The 15,216-nt window shown below is 41.0% G+C and overlaps 1 protein-coding gene across 16 annotated transcripts in view; it reads right to left on the minus strand.

Annotated features, from left to right (window-relative positions):
• The window catches only part of LOC138675454 (protocadherin gamma-A4-like), a 732,953-nt gene that overhangs the window by 294,409 nt on the left and 423,328 nt on the right, over positions 1-15,216 (minus strand). For 2 of the 16 annotated variants that reach the window (XM_069763667.1, XM_069763653.1), the window contains exon 1: positions 1,895-4,495. The exons of 13 other annotated variants lie outside the window; for them this stretch is intronic. In XM_069763667.1, the coding sequence (XP_069619768.1) occupies positions 1,895-4,336 (2,442 nt within the window). In that variant the 5' untranslated portion in view covers positions 4,337-4,495. Of the gene's footprint in view, positions 1-1,894; positions 4,496-7,649; positions 10,124-15,216 lie in introns of those variants that run through there. One more of the 16 variants, XM_069763644.1, reaches the window with a different exon arrangement.

Consider the following 15,216-nt stretch of genomic DNA (forward strand, 5'->3'; position numbering starts at 1 on the left):
CCTCATCTCCTTACCAAAATCCCACACTGTCTGCTTTCTCAGCCTTCTTTTCTGCTCGCTTTCTAAAACGGAACATGGACAAAACAGAATTCATCATATTTCCCCATCTCACTCTACCCCTCCACCAGACGTATCTATCAATGTAAATGGATGCTTACTTTCCCCAGTCCCATACGCCCAGTGCCTCGGGGTGATCCTTGACTCTGCCCTCTCTTTCAAGCCACATATCCAAGCCCTTGCCTCCTCCTGCCGTCTCAAATTCTAAAATATCACTCGGATCCACCCATTCCTTGACTGCAACACCACAAAAACACTAATGCATGCCCTTATCATCTCCCACCTTGACTACTGCAACCTCGTACTCTCTGACCTCCTTTCTAGCACTCTGGCACCACTCCAATCCATCTTACACTCTGCTGCCTGACTAATCTACCTGTCTCCCCGCTATTCCCCAGCCTCTCTCCTATGCCAAGCCCTTCACTGGCTTCCTATCACCCAGAGACTCCAGTTCAAAACCCTTACAGTGACATACAAAGCCATCCACAACCTGTCTCTTCCATACATCTGTGACATGGTCTCCCGGTACTCACCTACACACAACCTCTGATCCTCTCAAGACCTCTTTCTCTACTCCACTATCATCTCTTTTTCCCACAACCGCATCCAAGACTTCTCCGGTGCTTCCCCCTTACTCTGGAACTCTACCACAACACATCAGACTCTCACCTACCATAGAAACCATCAAAAAGAGCCTGAAGACTCATCTATTCCCACAAGCCTACAGCCTGCAGTGATCCTCAACCTACTGAACCGCCATACAACCAGCTCTACCCTCTCCTAGTATGTCCTCACTCATCCCCTGTAAACTTTGAGCCCTCGCAGGCAGGGTTCTCCCTCCTTATGTACCTGTGTGCCTTGTTTTTTGCTCATGTTTAGTTTGTATTTGTCTATATTTGCCCCCTTTTCACATGTAAAGCGCCATGGAATAAATGGCGCTATAAAAATGTACAATAATAATAATAATAATTTGCATAAAATTGATCAGGCTTCTTCTTCGAACATTAAGATGCAGTGCCAATATAATACTTTCTTTATCCTGCACTACTCAGCATTAGTCACTTAGTTGGACTTACAGGTGGGGCAGTAGCAGTGAGGATACTGGAGTTCCTTTTCAATCCAGTATTTCTCAATATTGTCCCTGAAATTCGCACAACTACACAGGGTTAAATGTGTTATATAAGTGTTATATATATTAAATCAACAATATATCTGTCACATGAATTTAAGCTATGGAGCACTTCTCTTGATTTCATGTTTAGTGCAACTTTTATGTTACCTGACACTGAGGCCATTAGGTGACATCAAGTAGCAAAATCAGGGAGCAAACACATCTCTTAAACCTATGGGTTGGGAAACTCAGGCCCGCAGACCATTTACATCCCTCAATGACCATTTATCTGGCCGAAGGGCAGATTTCTGGGGATCACAGTACATGGGTTGGCAGCTGTATTTTAATGACTGCCTGCTCATTTATTTTTTCCTCACTTTGTGAAAATGTGTTCACAGTGTTCTCTACTGAATGCTGAGGTGCATTCAATGAAAAATTACGTCCAGACAACAATGCCAGTATCAGGATGTACTTTGCGGGCAGAGATACAGTGCAATTTGTATGAATGGTATAAATATCCTAATGGCCTTTTGCAGAATAAAAATTCCCCCCCAACTGCATTAAGATCCTAAAACTTAGGAAGAGACTAGTAAGATTGATCAATGAAAAACGTAATAATACAATAAATATATTTGTAGTACAACAGTATGTATCGCAAAACTCTATAATTTCACTTCCTATTTAGTTATGTTACTAAAGTTTTCATACAGAACTAATATGACTTACATTCTTTGTGTCATTCGATGAATTTTCCACAGATGAGGCTTCTTGATATATATCCTTTAACTGAGGATAGTTTAGTGGCTCCACAATACTGAAATCTTGTTGCTCCAGTACTGGTGGTAAATTAGTTTGGTAACTCTGCCCCTGGGATCCTGGAGGAACCATCCTGACCTCCATGTATTTTAAGGTCCCGTCTGTGTTCAGGTACAGAGCCGGCTGATACTGATCTGTGTAGGATTTGGATTGGGATCCACCAACAATACAGCAACTACTGCTGTAATCATAACTGTCCTTCCTCAGACATTTCACCAATAATATCATGAAGGTGACAAGTGACACTAAGCTGATGGCCACTAGGGAGATGATTAGATACAGAGTCATATCCGATGGGGGTTTGGAATTGGTCAGGAAGTCTCCAGATTTCGGTCTTTCCACTATAACCTCATCAGCTATACTGAGAAGTACAGTCACTGTGGTGGATAATGGAGGAGTCCCCTGATCACTGATAGAAATGACAAGTTGTTGCTCCATGTTCTCGGTCTCCTGTAATCCTCTTACAGTTCTCACCTCTCCTGTGAGTTTAGACACTTGAAATGAGGAATAATTGATGGGGTCAATGAGAGTAAACACCAACCAGGCATTGTGACCAGAGTCCAGGTCCACTGCAGACAGTTTTGTCACCAGATATCCAGCACTTGCAGACTTGGGAATCCTCTCTTGGACAATGAGGTCCTCAGAGTGCTCTGGATACAGCAGAGAGGGGGGATTGTCATTTGTATCCAGAATGAAGATAAAGACGGGGACAGTGGAAGACAACTGTGGAGATCCTGAGTCTTCTACCTTTATGGTGATTTGTAATACCTGGATCTGCTCATAGTCAAAGGATCGCTGAGCATATATATTCCCATCATTAGAATGAATGTACACAAAGGAGGAGACAGAGGAGCCGTCAATCTGACTCTCAACTATGGAGTAAACCAGATCAGAATTAACCCCCTCATCCAGGTCAGTAGCAGATACTGTACATAGAAGAGTCCCGGGGTCACTGTTCTCTTTAATGAAAGCATTATAAGTAGACTGTGTGAACACTGGAGCATTATCATTAATATCTGACACCCCAAGGGTGACGCTTGTTTTACTGTACAGAGGAGGAGACCCTAAATCAGAGGCTGTCAGTTCTATAGTGTATTGCGGGGTTTCCTCTCTATCCAGATTCCCATCAGTGACCAATGCATAACGATTTTTAAGAGGTCTAATTTTAAAAGGCACATTTGGTGATAAACTCAATTTTATTTCTCTATTTTTCCCAGAATCTTTGTCTCTCACAGTAAGATATCCTACAATATCCCCAGATTGAGCATTTTCAGGAACATCATTAGCCACTGAGGTAAATATAATTTCTGGCTTATTGTCATTCACATCTTCTATTTCTACTTGAATCATGCAATTTCCTTTAAGTTTTGGAAACCCTTTATCTTCTGCCTTAACAGATAATTCATAAAAGTTTTGTTCTTCAAAATCTACATGACCATTGATAGAAATCTCCCCATTTTGCTCATTTAGAGAAAATATTTCTCTAGCAGATTTCGATGTGTGACCATCAAAGGAAAACTGTATTTCTCCATTTGCTCCGTCATCCTGATCTGTTGCATTTAATATTAATATCACAGTATTCAGAGGCAGATTTTCCCTAATGCAGATTTTATAAACCGACTGATTAAAGACTGGAGGATTATCATTAATATCTAATACAACGATTGTTATTCTGCAGGTCCCTGATCTGGCCGGTTCTCCTCCATCAATAGCTGTGAGAATGAGGTGATGTTCTTGTTTTTCTTCTCTATCTAAAACCTTTTCTAGTATCAGCTGAGGGATGAGCGTTCCATCCTTACGATTCTTCACAGACAATGAGAAATAAGGATTTGTATTCAGTGTATACTGACTGACACCATTCACACCAACATCTAAATCCTCAGCAATCTCTAAAGCAAATTGAGCACCAGGACCTGCAAAGATTTCTGTGATTTCTATGGTATGATTGCTAGACAAAAATGAGGGAGAATTATCATTAATATCCAGAATCTCTATTTCTAGGGTAAAAATCTCCACAGGATTCTCAGCCGCAACCTCTATCTGCTGTAAACAGCTGGGACTAGATCCACACAGGCTCTCCCTATCAATCCTGTCCTTCACAACCAGTCCTCCATTTGCCTGATTTACACTGAAATATCTTTGGTGTTTCTCAGATCTCAGATGTATCCTGCGCTGAGAGAGCTCTGCACGTTTTATCCCCAGATCCTGAGCTACATTTCCTACCAATGTCCCCGGCTCAGACTCCTCAACAATAGAATAACGAAGCTGCCCAGAGACCCAGCCCCAGCTACACAGGAGAAAGGAGCAGACTACTTGCCATTTCCAGCACTGACAAAAGCCTCTGATGTCCATATCTTAAATGATTGTCTTGATATTTGATGTCATATAGATCCTGTGTAATCCAAGCTGCATGAGGGTGATGAATTTATCTGTCCATATTCCCAAAAAGATAATCCATCTGAAGAAAAGAAAGATCCACACGGCTCTCATCAGGGCTGCAGCTCTTCTTTGTGTGAGAGACGATGGGAGGGTGGATCACTGAGCCAGGGGGAGGAGAGCGCAGAGCTGACAGGGCACATTGTCTGGTATAGGTTCATAGTAAACTTAAATACAAGGCTGCTCTCTGCTGGTGACTTTTAAAAATTGCAGCTGGAATATCTGAAAATGTAATATACTCTTCACATATGAATACATCTATGTAAAAAATATTGTTTAATGTGAAGACTATTTGATTTCAATCATTACAAAAAGAAAGTTATGTGTTTCATGTAGATATAATGTCTGTAAATTGCTATGGAATTAATGGTGCTTTTTTAAACGAGTAAAATGAAAAATAAATAAATAAAGCACATTCAATATTAGCTATAAATATACATTGAGGCAACAACTTGATTTTTTAGATGGATAATTTAAAAAAATAACTTTAGAACAAATAAGAGGCAGAAAATTAAGTCAGACAAATAATGTGAATTATGATATGTTTTCTGCTGTCATCAAAAGTGCTAATGAGTTTGAGTAAATCTATTATGAATATAGGGATATTTTCATAGACATACTTAACATATTTTAACCATGAAGTACCTTGTACTGTAGCAATATATGTTTCTTATAAATGTCAATAATTCAAGGGTCCTTGCAGATGAGAGAAATGTCCCATAGACCCTGTGGGTAAGGGTACCGTCACACTGAAACGACGCTGCAGCGATACGACAACGATGCCGATCGCTGCAGCGTCGCTGTTTGGTCGCTGGAGAGCTGTCACACAGACAGCTCTCCAGCGACCAACGATCCCGAAGTCCCCGGGTTACCAGGGCAAACATCGGGTTACTAAGCGCAGGGCCGCGCTTAGTAACCCAATGTTTACCCTGGTTACCAGCGTAAACGTAAAAAAACCAAACACTACATACTTACATTCCGTGTCTGTCCTCCGGCGCTGTGCTTTCCTCTGCACTGTCAGCACCGGTCAGCCGTAAAGCAGAGCGGTGACGTCAACGCTGTGCTTTCCGACTGGCCGGCGCTCACAGCCAGTGCAGAGAAGCACAGCGCCGGAGGACAGACACGGAAGGTAAGTATGTAGTGTTTGGTTTTTTACGTTTACGCTGGTAACCAGGGTAAACATCGGGTTACTAAGCACGGCCCTGCGCTTAGTAACCCGATGTTTACCCTGGTTACCAGTGAAGACATCGCTGAATCGGCGTCACACACGCCGATTCAGCGATGTCAGCGGGAGACTGAGGGAAAGTTAGAAGCAGACGCAGACATTCTGCTGCAAGTTCTCCTGAAATGACAGATCGCCATAGAACTTCATGAGCAACAACTGTCATCTATCTCCGTAATTGGAAACCCTGTTTCCACTGGACAAATTTTACCCATGAGTTGAGAAGTCTGATAATGACTGATTAGTCTGGGAGATATAGGCAGATTTCTCTAATGAGAATACTTGCAAAGATTCTTATTATCACATGTACTATTTATTAATGAAAAAAATAATATGATAGTTAGTTACTCTTTATGTCAGTTTACATTGTGAGCACCATGAGGATAGTGACTGTTGATAATAACTATACATGGCTTCATAAATTAGGTTGGAGAGAGAAGTATGGAACTGCAGACGCTATCCAGAAAATGATTGAGTACGTAGAGTCCAATTCAAAAATTGGGTGGGTGCTCTACCCACTGATGAGCACAGCAAAAATTGGAAAGCAAGGAGGAAGGATGATTAAGGGTGTTTTTCATGCGCCAGAAACACGTAGGTGTTTCTTATGTTTCTAACTTGGTTTGACATGCCGAAATAGCGTTTTTTTTCTTTTATTCCTGGGTTGGAGTGCTTTCACTTCTTCCTTCCTTTCCAGTTTTTGCTGGCTTCATAATTTAGTCTTGCTATGTAAGAAAAAAAGACTAAAAGAATAAGAAATAGTACACAAGTCATTCTTCACATTTTACAATATTATTTTGTTAGAAGAGTCACCTGAAAATCAATTAAAACTCTTTGGACCCTCATTGATCATGACCAATTTGCAAATTATATTGACAACACGTATTTATTTTTTCTAAAGAGCCATCGCAAGAGAAAATAATAATAAAAATACATTGGCAATTGAAATTAATAGAACATCTGTGTAATGCACTGACAAAGCAGGTTCACTGGAGAGAGATTCTCCTTGCAGCCACTTTCTTCATTGTGACTATATCTATTCACTATATAATGTATACTTTTAACTTAGAATGCTCGAATAGTGTTTAAAAATACATTTCCAAATCTTTTATGTGAAAATATTTAAGTTTTTGCTAACTGACATTCCAATGTATTACATATACCCCCAAAAAAAGTTAAAGCAATTTTGAAAGCCACAATAATATGCTTACAATGTGCGTAAATTATTGGAATAGCCGATACAACCCATTGACAGTTGTGAGTTTGGGTCGTTGTAAAGGAAAGTGCTAAGAATTTGCTTTTAGGTATTATGTGCTAAGAGTTTGCTAAGTTTTTGTCATTTTTTTATCAGTTACTTTTGTTACAAAAACTGAAAGATTTCCTAAGGCCAGAAAAGTGAATGAGATTCCACAAGTCTCATGCACACGCTGCTTGTTTTCTCCTTGCAGATTTTAAGCAGTTTCGTATCTGCAGTGTGTCAAAGCCTTTAATATTTTTGCAGCATTTTTCACCTACTCCAGTGACAAACAAACACGACAAAAACGGCAGCATTCAATGTTGTGTCTTTCTTGCCAACACTCAATATTTGCAGTAGAATTGACCTTGACTGCAGGCAATACTTAACTTGCGTACATACCCCAAGACTTTCTGTTACATTCATATAAATTACTACAATATGTTAATAAAATGAAAACAGAAAACTGTAAAAAAATAAAGATAAATTGTACTTTAAAATATGCTAATAGTAAACTGCATTACTCCATAATACCAACAGTTATTAAATAATTGACAACAAATACGTTACCATTTAAGTATAATAATCAGACAAAAATTAACCAAAGCCTCATCACAAATAGGATAACACTTAATTACGTACAATAACAATGCTAATTGATTGGAATCTACAACATACTTGTACAACTTTTACAACTTAAAGTTTTCTATAAACACAAAACAAGGCAGTTTAAAAAAAAAAGTTTAATCAAAATAATTTTTTTTTTTAATATTTACCATGTCTGAATTATTTAGGCCGCTCACTCCTGAGGATGTTGTGGTGCTGTTAATCAAATCGTTTAACTGAGGAAAATCCACAGGCCTCGCAATATTAAAATCTTGCTGATTCATGACTGGGGGTAAATTAGTTTGGTAACTCTGCCCCTTGGATCCTGGAGGAACCATCCTGACCTCCATGTATTTTAAGGTCCCATCTGTGTTCAGGTACAGAGCCGGCTGATACTGATCTGTGTAGGATTTGGATTGGGAACCACCAAGAATACAGCAACTACTGCTGTAATCATAAGTGTCCTTCCTCAGACATTTCACCAACAATATCATGAAGGTGACAAGTGATACTAAGCTGATGGCCACTAGGGAGATGATTAGATACAGAGTCATATCTGATGGGGGTTTGGAATTGGTCAGGAAGTCCCCAGATTTCTGTCTTTCCACTATAACCTCATCCGCTATACTGACAAGTACAGTCACTGTGGTGGATAATGGAGGCGTCCCCTGATCGCTGATAGAAATGACAAGTTGTTGCTCCATGTTCTCGGTCTCCTGTAATCCTCTTACAGTTCTCACCTCTCCTGTGAGTTTAGACACTTGAAATAATGAATAATTGATGGGGTCAATGAGAGTAAACATCAACCAGGCATTGTGACCAGAGTCCAGATCCACTGCGGACAGTTTTGTCACCAGATATCCAGCACTTGCAGACTTGGGAATACTCTCATGGACAATGAGGTCCTCAGAGTGCTCTGGATACAGCAGAGAGGGGGGATTGTCATTTGTATCCAGAATGAAGATAAAGACGGGGACAGTGGAAGACAACTGTGGCGATCCTGAGTCTTCTACCTTTATGGTGATTTGTAAAACCTGGATCTGCTCATAATCAAAGGATCGCTGAGCATATATATTTCCATCATTGGAATTAATGTACACAAAGGAGGAGACAGAGGAGCCGTCAATCTGACTCTCAACTATGGAGTAAACCAGATCAGAATTAACCCCCTCATCTAGGTCAGTAGCAGATACTGTACATAGAAGAGTCCCGGGGTCACTGTTCTCTTTAATGAAAGCATTATAAGTAGACTGTGTGAACACTGGAGCATTATCATTAATATCTGACACCCCGAGGGTGACGCTTGTTTTACTGTATAGAGGAGGAGACCCTAAATCAGAGGCTGTCAGCTCTATGGTGTATTGGGGTGTTTGCTCTCTATCTAGATTCCCATTTGTTACCAGCGCATAATGATTTTTAAGAGGTCTAATTTTAAAAGGCACATTTGGTGAAACACTAAGTTGTATTTCTCCATTTTTCCCTGAATCTTTGTCTCTCACATTTATGTATCCAACAACATATCCAGTCACTGTATTTTCTGGAATGTTAGTAGCTACAAAAGTAAATGTAATTTCTGGCCGATTGTCATTCACATCTTCTATTTCTACTTGAACTATGCAGTTTCCCTTAAGTTTCGGAAATCCTTTATCTACTCCTTTAATAGATAATTCATAGAAATTTTGTTCTTCAAAATCTACATGACCATTGATATAAATCTCCCCATTTTGCTCATTTAGAGAAAATATTTCTCTAGCAGATTCAAATGTATGACCATCAAAGGAAAACTGAATTTCACCATTTGCTCCGTCATCCTGATCTGTCGCATTTAATGTTAATATCACAGTATTCAGTGGCAGATTTTCCCTAATGCAGATTTTATAAACCGACTGATTAAAGACTGGAGGATTATCATTAATATCTAATACAACGATTGTTAATCTGCAGGTCCCTGATCTGGCCGGTTCTCCTCCATCAATAACTGTGAGAATGAGGTGATGTTCTTGTTTTTCTTCTCTGTCTAAAACCTTTTCTAGTATCAGCTGAGGGATGAGCGTTCCATCCTTACGATTCTTCACAGACAATGAGAAATAAGGATTTGTATTCAGTGTATACTGACTGACGCCATTCACACCAACATCTAAATCCTTTGCAATATCTAATGCAAATTTAGCACCAGCACTTTCTACTAATTCAGTGATCTCTATGATATGGTCATTAGACAAGAATGTGGGAGAATTATCGTTAATATCCAGAATCTCTATTTCTAGAGTGAAAATCTCCACAGGATTCTCAGCCACAACCTCTATCTGCAGTAAACAGCTGGGACTAGATCCACACAGGCTCTCCCTATCAATCCTGTCCTTCACAACCAGCCCTCCATTTGCCTGATTTACACTGAAATATCTTTGGTATTTCTCAGATCTCAGATGTATCCTGCGCTGAGAGAGCTCTGCACGTTTTATCCCCAGATCCTGAGCTACATTTCCTACCAATGTCCCCGGCTCAGACTCCTCAACAATAGAATAACGAAGCTGCCCAGAGACCCAGCCCCAGCTACACAGGAGAAAGAAGCAGACTACTTGCCATTTCCAGCACTGACAAAAGCCTCTGATGTCCATATCTTAAATGATTGTCTTGATATTTGATGTCATGTAGATCCTGTGCAATCCAATCTGCATGAGGGTGATGAATTTATCTGTCCTTATTCTCAAAAATAAAATCCATCTGAAGAAAAGCAAGATCCACACGGCTCTCATCAGGGCTGCAGCTCTTCTTTGTTTGAGAGACGATGGGAGGGTGAATCACTGAGCCAGGGGGAGGAGAGCGCACAGCTGACATGGGCACATTGTCTGGTATAGGTTCATAGGACTTTTCAATACAAGGCTGCTCTCTACTGGCTACTTGTAAAAATAACAACCAGAATATCAGAAAATTCTATTCACAGTTCACATATGCATATATCTATGTTAAAAATGTTAACTGATATTAAACATATTACCTTATTATTAACTTTTTTATTTCAGTTGATTTGAAAAGGAAGTTTTGCTATTTCTTGCAGATTGCCGATGTATTTCTTGCTGCTTACTGTGTTTAGAGTTTGTTGCACATTGAGGAAACAACTTGCATTTCTGAAAATCCTAAGGTGGTGAAGGGTTTATGTCAAATAAGCTGTAGAGTATTATTTATTTTCTTCTGATTTTGGGTAGTTCTATTATGATTGTGCAAATAGTAATATAGATATACCTAAACATATATTTTCCCATGAAGTATATTGTGCAGTAGCAATAAATTAAACTGATCAATGTCAGTAGTATATAAATCGGACAGGAGACCTTACAGATGAGAGAAAAGTCCCATAGACACTGTGTATAGAGCTAAATTCACAGCTCAGCTATCTTCATTAGTCTAAAAGAAATGAGTGATCCAGAATTATATGAAGGCAAAATTCAAATCTCCAGATCTTCAGGATAATACTGATGTCTGGTAACGTAGTAGAGAAGCCATTGGGTCCCCCTAGGCAAAGGGGCCTGGATGAGACTGCAAATTAATATATTTTGTGCAGTTTTGTCAAACGTGAAAATAAGCACAACTAAAAAAGAGCCTGCATTTAATCTGTTAGATTCTGCATTGTAATATTTGTCTTGGAGCTCAACTGTCTTAAAGAAAATCTGTCACCAGGTCTTTGTTATCAATTCTGAAATCATAATGTAATGGCAGCAGGTGAAAGTTTTTAATCAAAACTCCAGCACCCAGAGGCGTATCTAGGGGGCAGGCTGGGCATATGCCCCGGGTGCAGCCGGCAGAGAACCGCAGTCAGGCTGCCTAATGTGGCTGTCCGCAGTGTCTCCCCGGCGGCTGCATTCTGCCACCCCCGGACTGAAAGTCGGCTACTCTCTGTGCCGACTGTCAAGCTGACAGTCGGCACAGAGAAGCTGTAGTGCTCTGGCTCCCAGTATTCAATTGTACTCGCTTCTTACAGAAGTACAATTGAGGCTCTGACTGCTGGGTCAGAGCGACGCTAGCAGCATGATCATGTCATGTGATCACTTTGTTATGTGTGCGGAGAATTGAAGTGGGGATGGGGGCTTTATTATGTGTTGGGAGAATTTGAGTGGGGATGGGGGCTTTATTATGTGTGGGGAGAATTGGAGTGGGGATGGGGGCTTTATTATGTGTGGGGAGAATTGGAGTGGGGATGAAGGTGTTTAATGTTTGTGGGGAGAATTGGAGTGGGGATGGGTTTGTTTAAAGTGTGGGGGAAGATTTGGAGGGCATGGAGGATTTAATGTGTGTGGGGAGATTTGAAGTGGAGATGGGGTTATTTATTGTGTGTGGGGGGAATGGGGGCATGTATGAGGAAACAGTAAGGGCAAATGGGAGGCATGTATGAAGAAACAGTATAATAATAATAATTTTATTTATATAGCGCCGACATATTCCGCAGCGCTTTACAAATTATAGAGGGGACTTGTACAGACAATAGACATTACAGCATAACAGAAATCACAGTTCAAAAAAAATACCAAGAGGAGTGAGGGCCCTGCTCGCAAGCTTACAAACTATGAGGAAAAGGGGAGACACGAGAGGTGGATGGTAACAATTGCTTTAGTTATTCGGACCAGCCATAGTGTAAGGCTCAGGTGTTCATGTAAAGCTGCATGAACCAGTTAACTGCCTAAGTATGTAGCAGTACAGACACAGAGGGCTAATACTGCATAAAGTGTATGAGAACATGATACGAGGAACCTGATTATGTTTTTTTTTTGTTTGTTTTTTTTGATAGGCCACACAGGGATCGTTAGGTTAATGCGTTGAGGCGGTAGGCCAATCTGAACAAATGATTTTTTAGGGCACACTTAAAACTGGGGGGATTGGGGATTAATCATATTAACCTAGGTAGTGCATTCCAAAGAATTGACGCAGCACGTGTAAAGTCTTGGAGACGGGAGTGGGAGGTTCTGATTATTGAGGATGCTAACCTGAGGTCATTAGCGGAGCGGTGGGCACGGGTAGGGTGGTAGACTGAGACCAGAGAGGAGATGTAGGGTGGTGCTGAGTCATGGAGTGCTTTGTGGATGAGGGTAGTAGTTTTGTACTGAATTCTGGAGTGGATGGGTAACCAGTGTAATGACTGGCACAAGGTAGAGGCATCGGTGTAATGGTTGGTGAGGAGTATGATCCTGGCTGCAGCATTCAGCACAGATTGGAGCTGGGAGAGTTTGGTAAGAGGGAGGCCGATTAGTAGAGAGTTACAATAGTCCAGACGGGAATGAATAAGTGAAACAGTAAGAGTTTTTGCAGAGTCGAAAGTAAGAAAAGGGCGAATTCTAGAAATGTTTTTGAGGTGCAGATAAGAAGAGCGAGCCAGTGATCGGATGTGGGGGTGAATGAGAGCTCGGAATCAAGGATGACCCCAAGGCAGCGGCCATGTTGCTTTGGAGTGATGGTGGAACCGCACACGGAGATGGCAATGTCAGGCAAAGGTAGGTTAGTAGAGGGAGAGAACCCGTATGGGGGAAAAGGGGGCATGTACAAGGAAACAGTATCTGGGAATCAGTGCATGTATGAGGAAACAGTACTGGGGAATGGGGGAACGTATGAGGAAACAGTATATGGGATGAATGCAGGCAGTATGAGGAGCGAATGGGGGAATGTATGCGGACACAGTATGAGTAGCGATGTGAAAAATGTATTTGGACACAGTGCAGGGAGAGAGGGTGATGGGATGTGTGCAGACACAGTATGGGGAGTCAGGGGAGGATGCATTATAGAAAGTGAGGGGGTAAATATATGAGGAGACAGTGAGGTGAACGGAGGGGATGTGAGACAAGACAGTATGAGGAGGGAGGGGAATAGTGTGAGGAGAAAGTACGGGGTGAGAAAAGTGAGTGGACACAGAATGGAAACTGAGTAGCGGGGGCGTAGCATGGAGGGACAGTGTAAGGGCACAGCCAGGGGTGACAGTATACCAATGAGGGGGAGAGTGATGAGAGGGTACAGTATAAATACTGGGCCCTATAGGGGGACACAGTACAAGAGGACAATGCGAAGAGGGGGCCAGTATGGAAATGAGAGGTCATTGTAAAGAGAATGTACCATAAGAGGGACAGTGTGGGGGTCTTATTTTGTGCAGGCAATATAGTGAGGGGCAATATTTTTTCAAGAGCATTATAATGACACTTCTATCTTTAATGGCATCATGTGGAGATTTTCTGCAAAAGAGCAGAGAAGATGGAAGTCTGCAGAGACGAGAAAACTCATCATGGGATCAGGAAAAGATGAAGAAAAGAAGGAGAACGACTCCAAAGACGATGCCAGCTATAAGGTACCTGGATGTAAATGTTATTTGTGATACTAATTCTCATGTTTTCATTTGTTAGGAGTATTAAAGGGGATATCCAGGTTTGCAATGAGTCTGCAGTCATTCTTTGAGACTGCAGACTTTTGAATTCTCACAGCACACTGCTACCTGTCAGGATTCTCTCGTGCTGGCAATTTACATGCATGCAGCCACGTGCTGACTAGACATGTGTGGCCTCACTCAATGAAAATGAACTGAGCAAGGCTGGGCACATCTAGTTGGAATGTGGTCAGAAGAATACAAATCACATGCTTGTGCTGACATGACTGTCCACCGGTAAGGAAGAATATTAAAAGTGTGCATTGAATTTGTTGTGAGAATTCAGAAGCCTGCGATGCCAGGACTCAGCTCTGCAGGTTCCAGTAGTCGTCACATGGACACTTCACTCATATGCGACTTTCATACTTATGGTCCTGTGACAATGAGCTTCTCTGCCTGCTGCTCTTAGTTTTTCACTGAACATTGAGAGCATTAGAGAGAGCAGCTCATGGGTACATGACTAAGTGCAAATCGCATATGTCCTTGGAGGGGGGGCGCCAAACTGAATTCTTGCCCCGAGTGCCTGAAAACCTAGAAACACCTCTGTCAGTACCCATTAAAGTAAGCGATACAGTCCTGGAATCAGGGTCTGTGTCTTTATATCATGTTGGAGTAGCAAACATCTTGTGACAGATTCTCTTTATTGGATCAGGGGTGCACTGCTTTTGAGGCGACGTGAAATCTTTGTCTCAGTCATCAGCTGTGGGCATTTTTTTATTTGCAGTTAGGAGAGGTAAGTACCAAGTAATATTACCTCTTCCCAGGAGCAGAAATTTGTGGCTGCTCATAGTTTTAGAAACCAGACTTACAGCACCTAGTTGGCTCCCAATTGAGGAGAGGTTGTTAAATAGGAAACATGTTTTAAGTTAAATCCATTAATGTTGGAGGTTAGAAATCACAAACTAGTTTATCAATATAAAGTTTAGTTTTAAACAAACGGTAGAGCAATATGGTAGTTCCGCACTTAGCAGCATTGGAAACCTGGGTTCAATTTCAACCGAGGTCTGAATAGTTTTTTTTATTTTTGTGAAGATTTCCTTCAATCCTAAAGATGCTCATATATACTGGACTATGGTTGACCAAGCTGTGCTTTCCTTTGTATTGGGAGAGAGATCACAGTAGGGTCATGAATTGTTCAGTTGACTAACTAATGTGCATAGGATCCTAAAAAGTGACTGCAGTTTTAATTTCTGTTTCCTAAATCAAAAATATGCATGAAAATGTGCAACTTTGTAATATAAGAATTTTCTACTTTCTCTTCCTGGACAGATTATACAATTTAAATTAATGGGTAAAATCTGTATTCCGTCAAGTCAAATTTTCCCATCACTGAGATA

The sequence above is a fragment of the Ranitomeya imitator genome, chromosome 4 (assembly GCF_032444005.1).
Source record: "Ranitomeya imitator isolate aRanImi1 chromosome 4, aRanImi1.pri, whole genome shotgun sequence".
NCBI classification, from domain to species: Eukaryota; Metazoa; Chordata; class Amphibia; order Anura; family Dendrobatidae; genus Ranitomeya; species Ranitomeya imitator.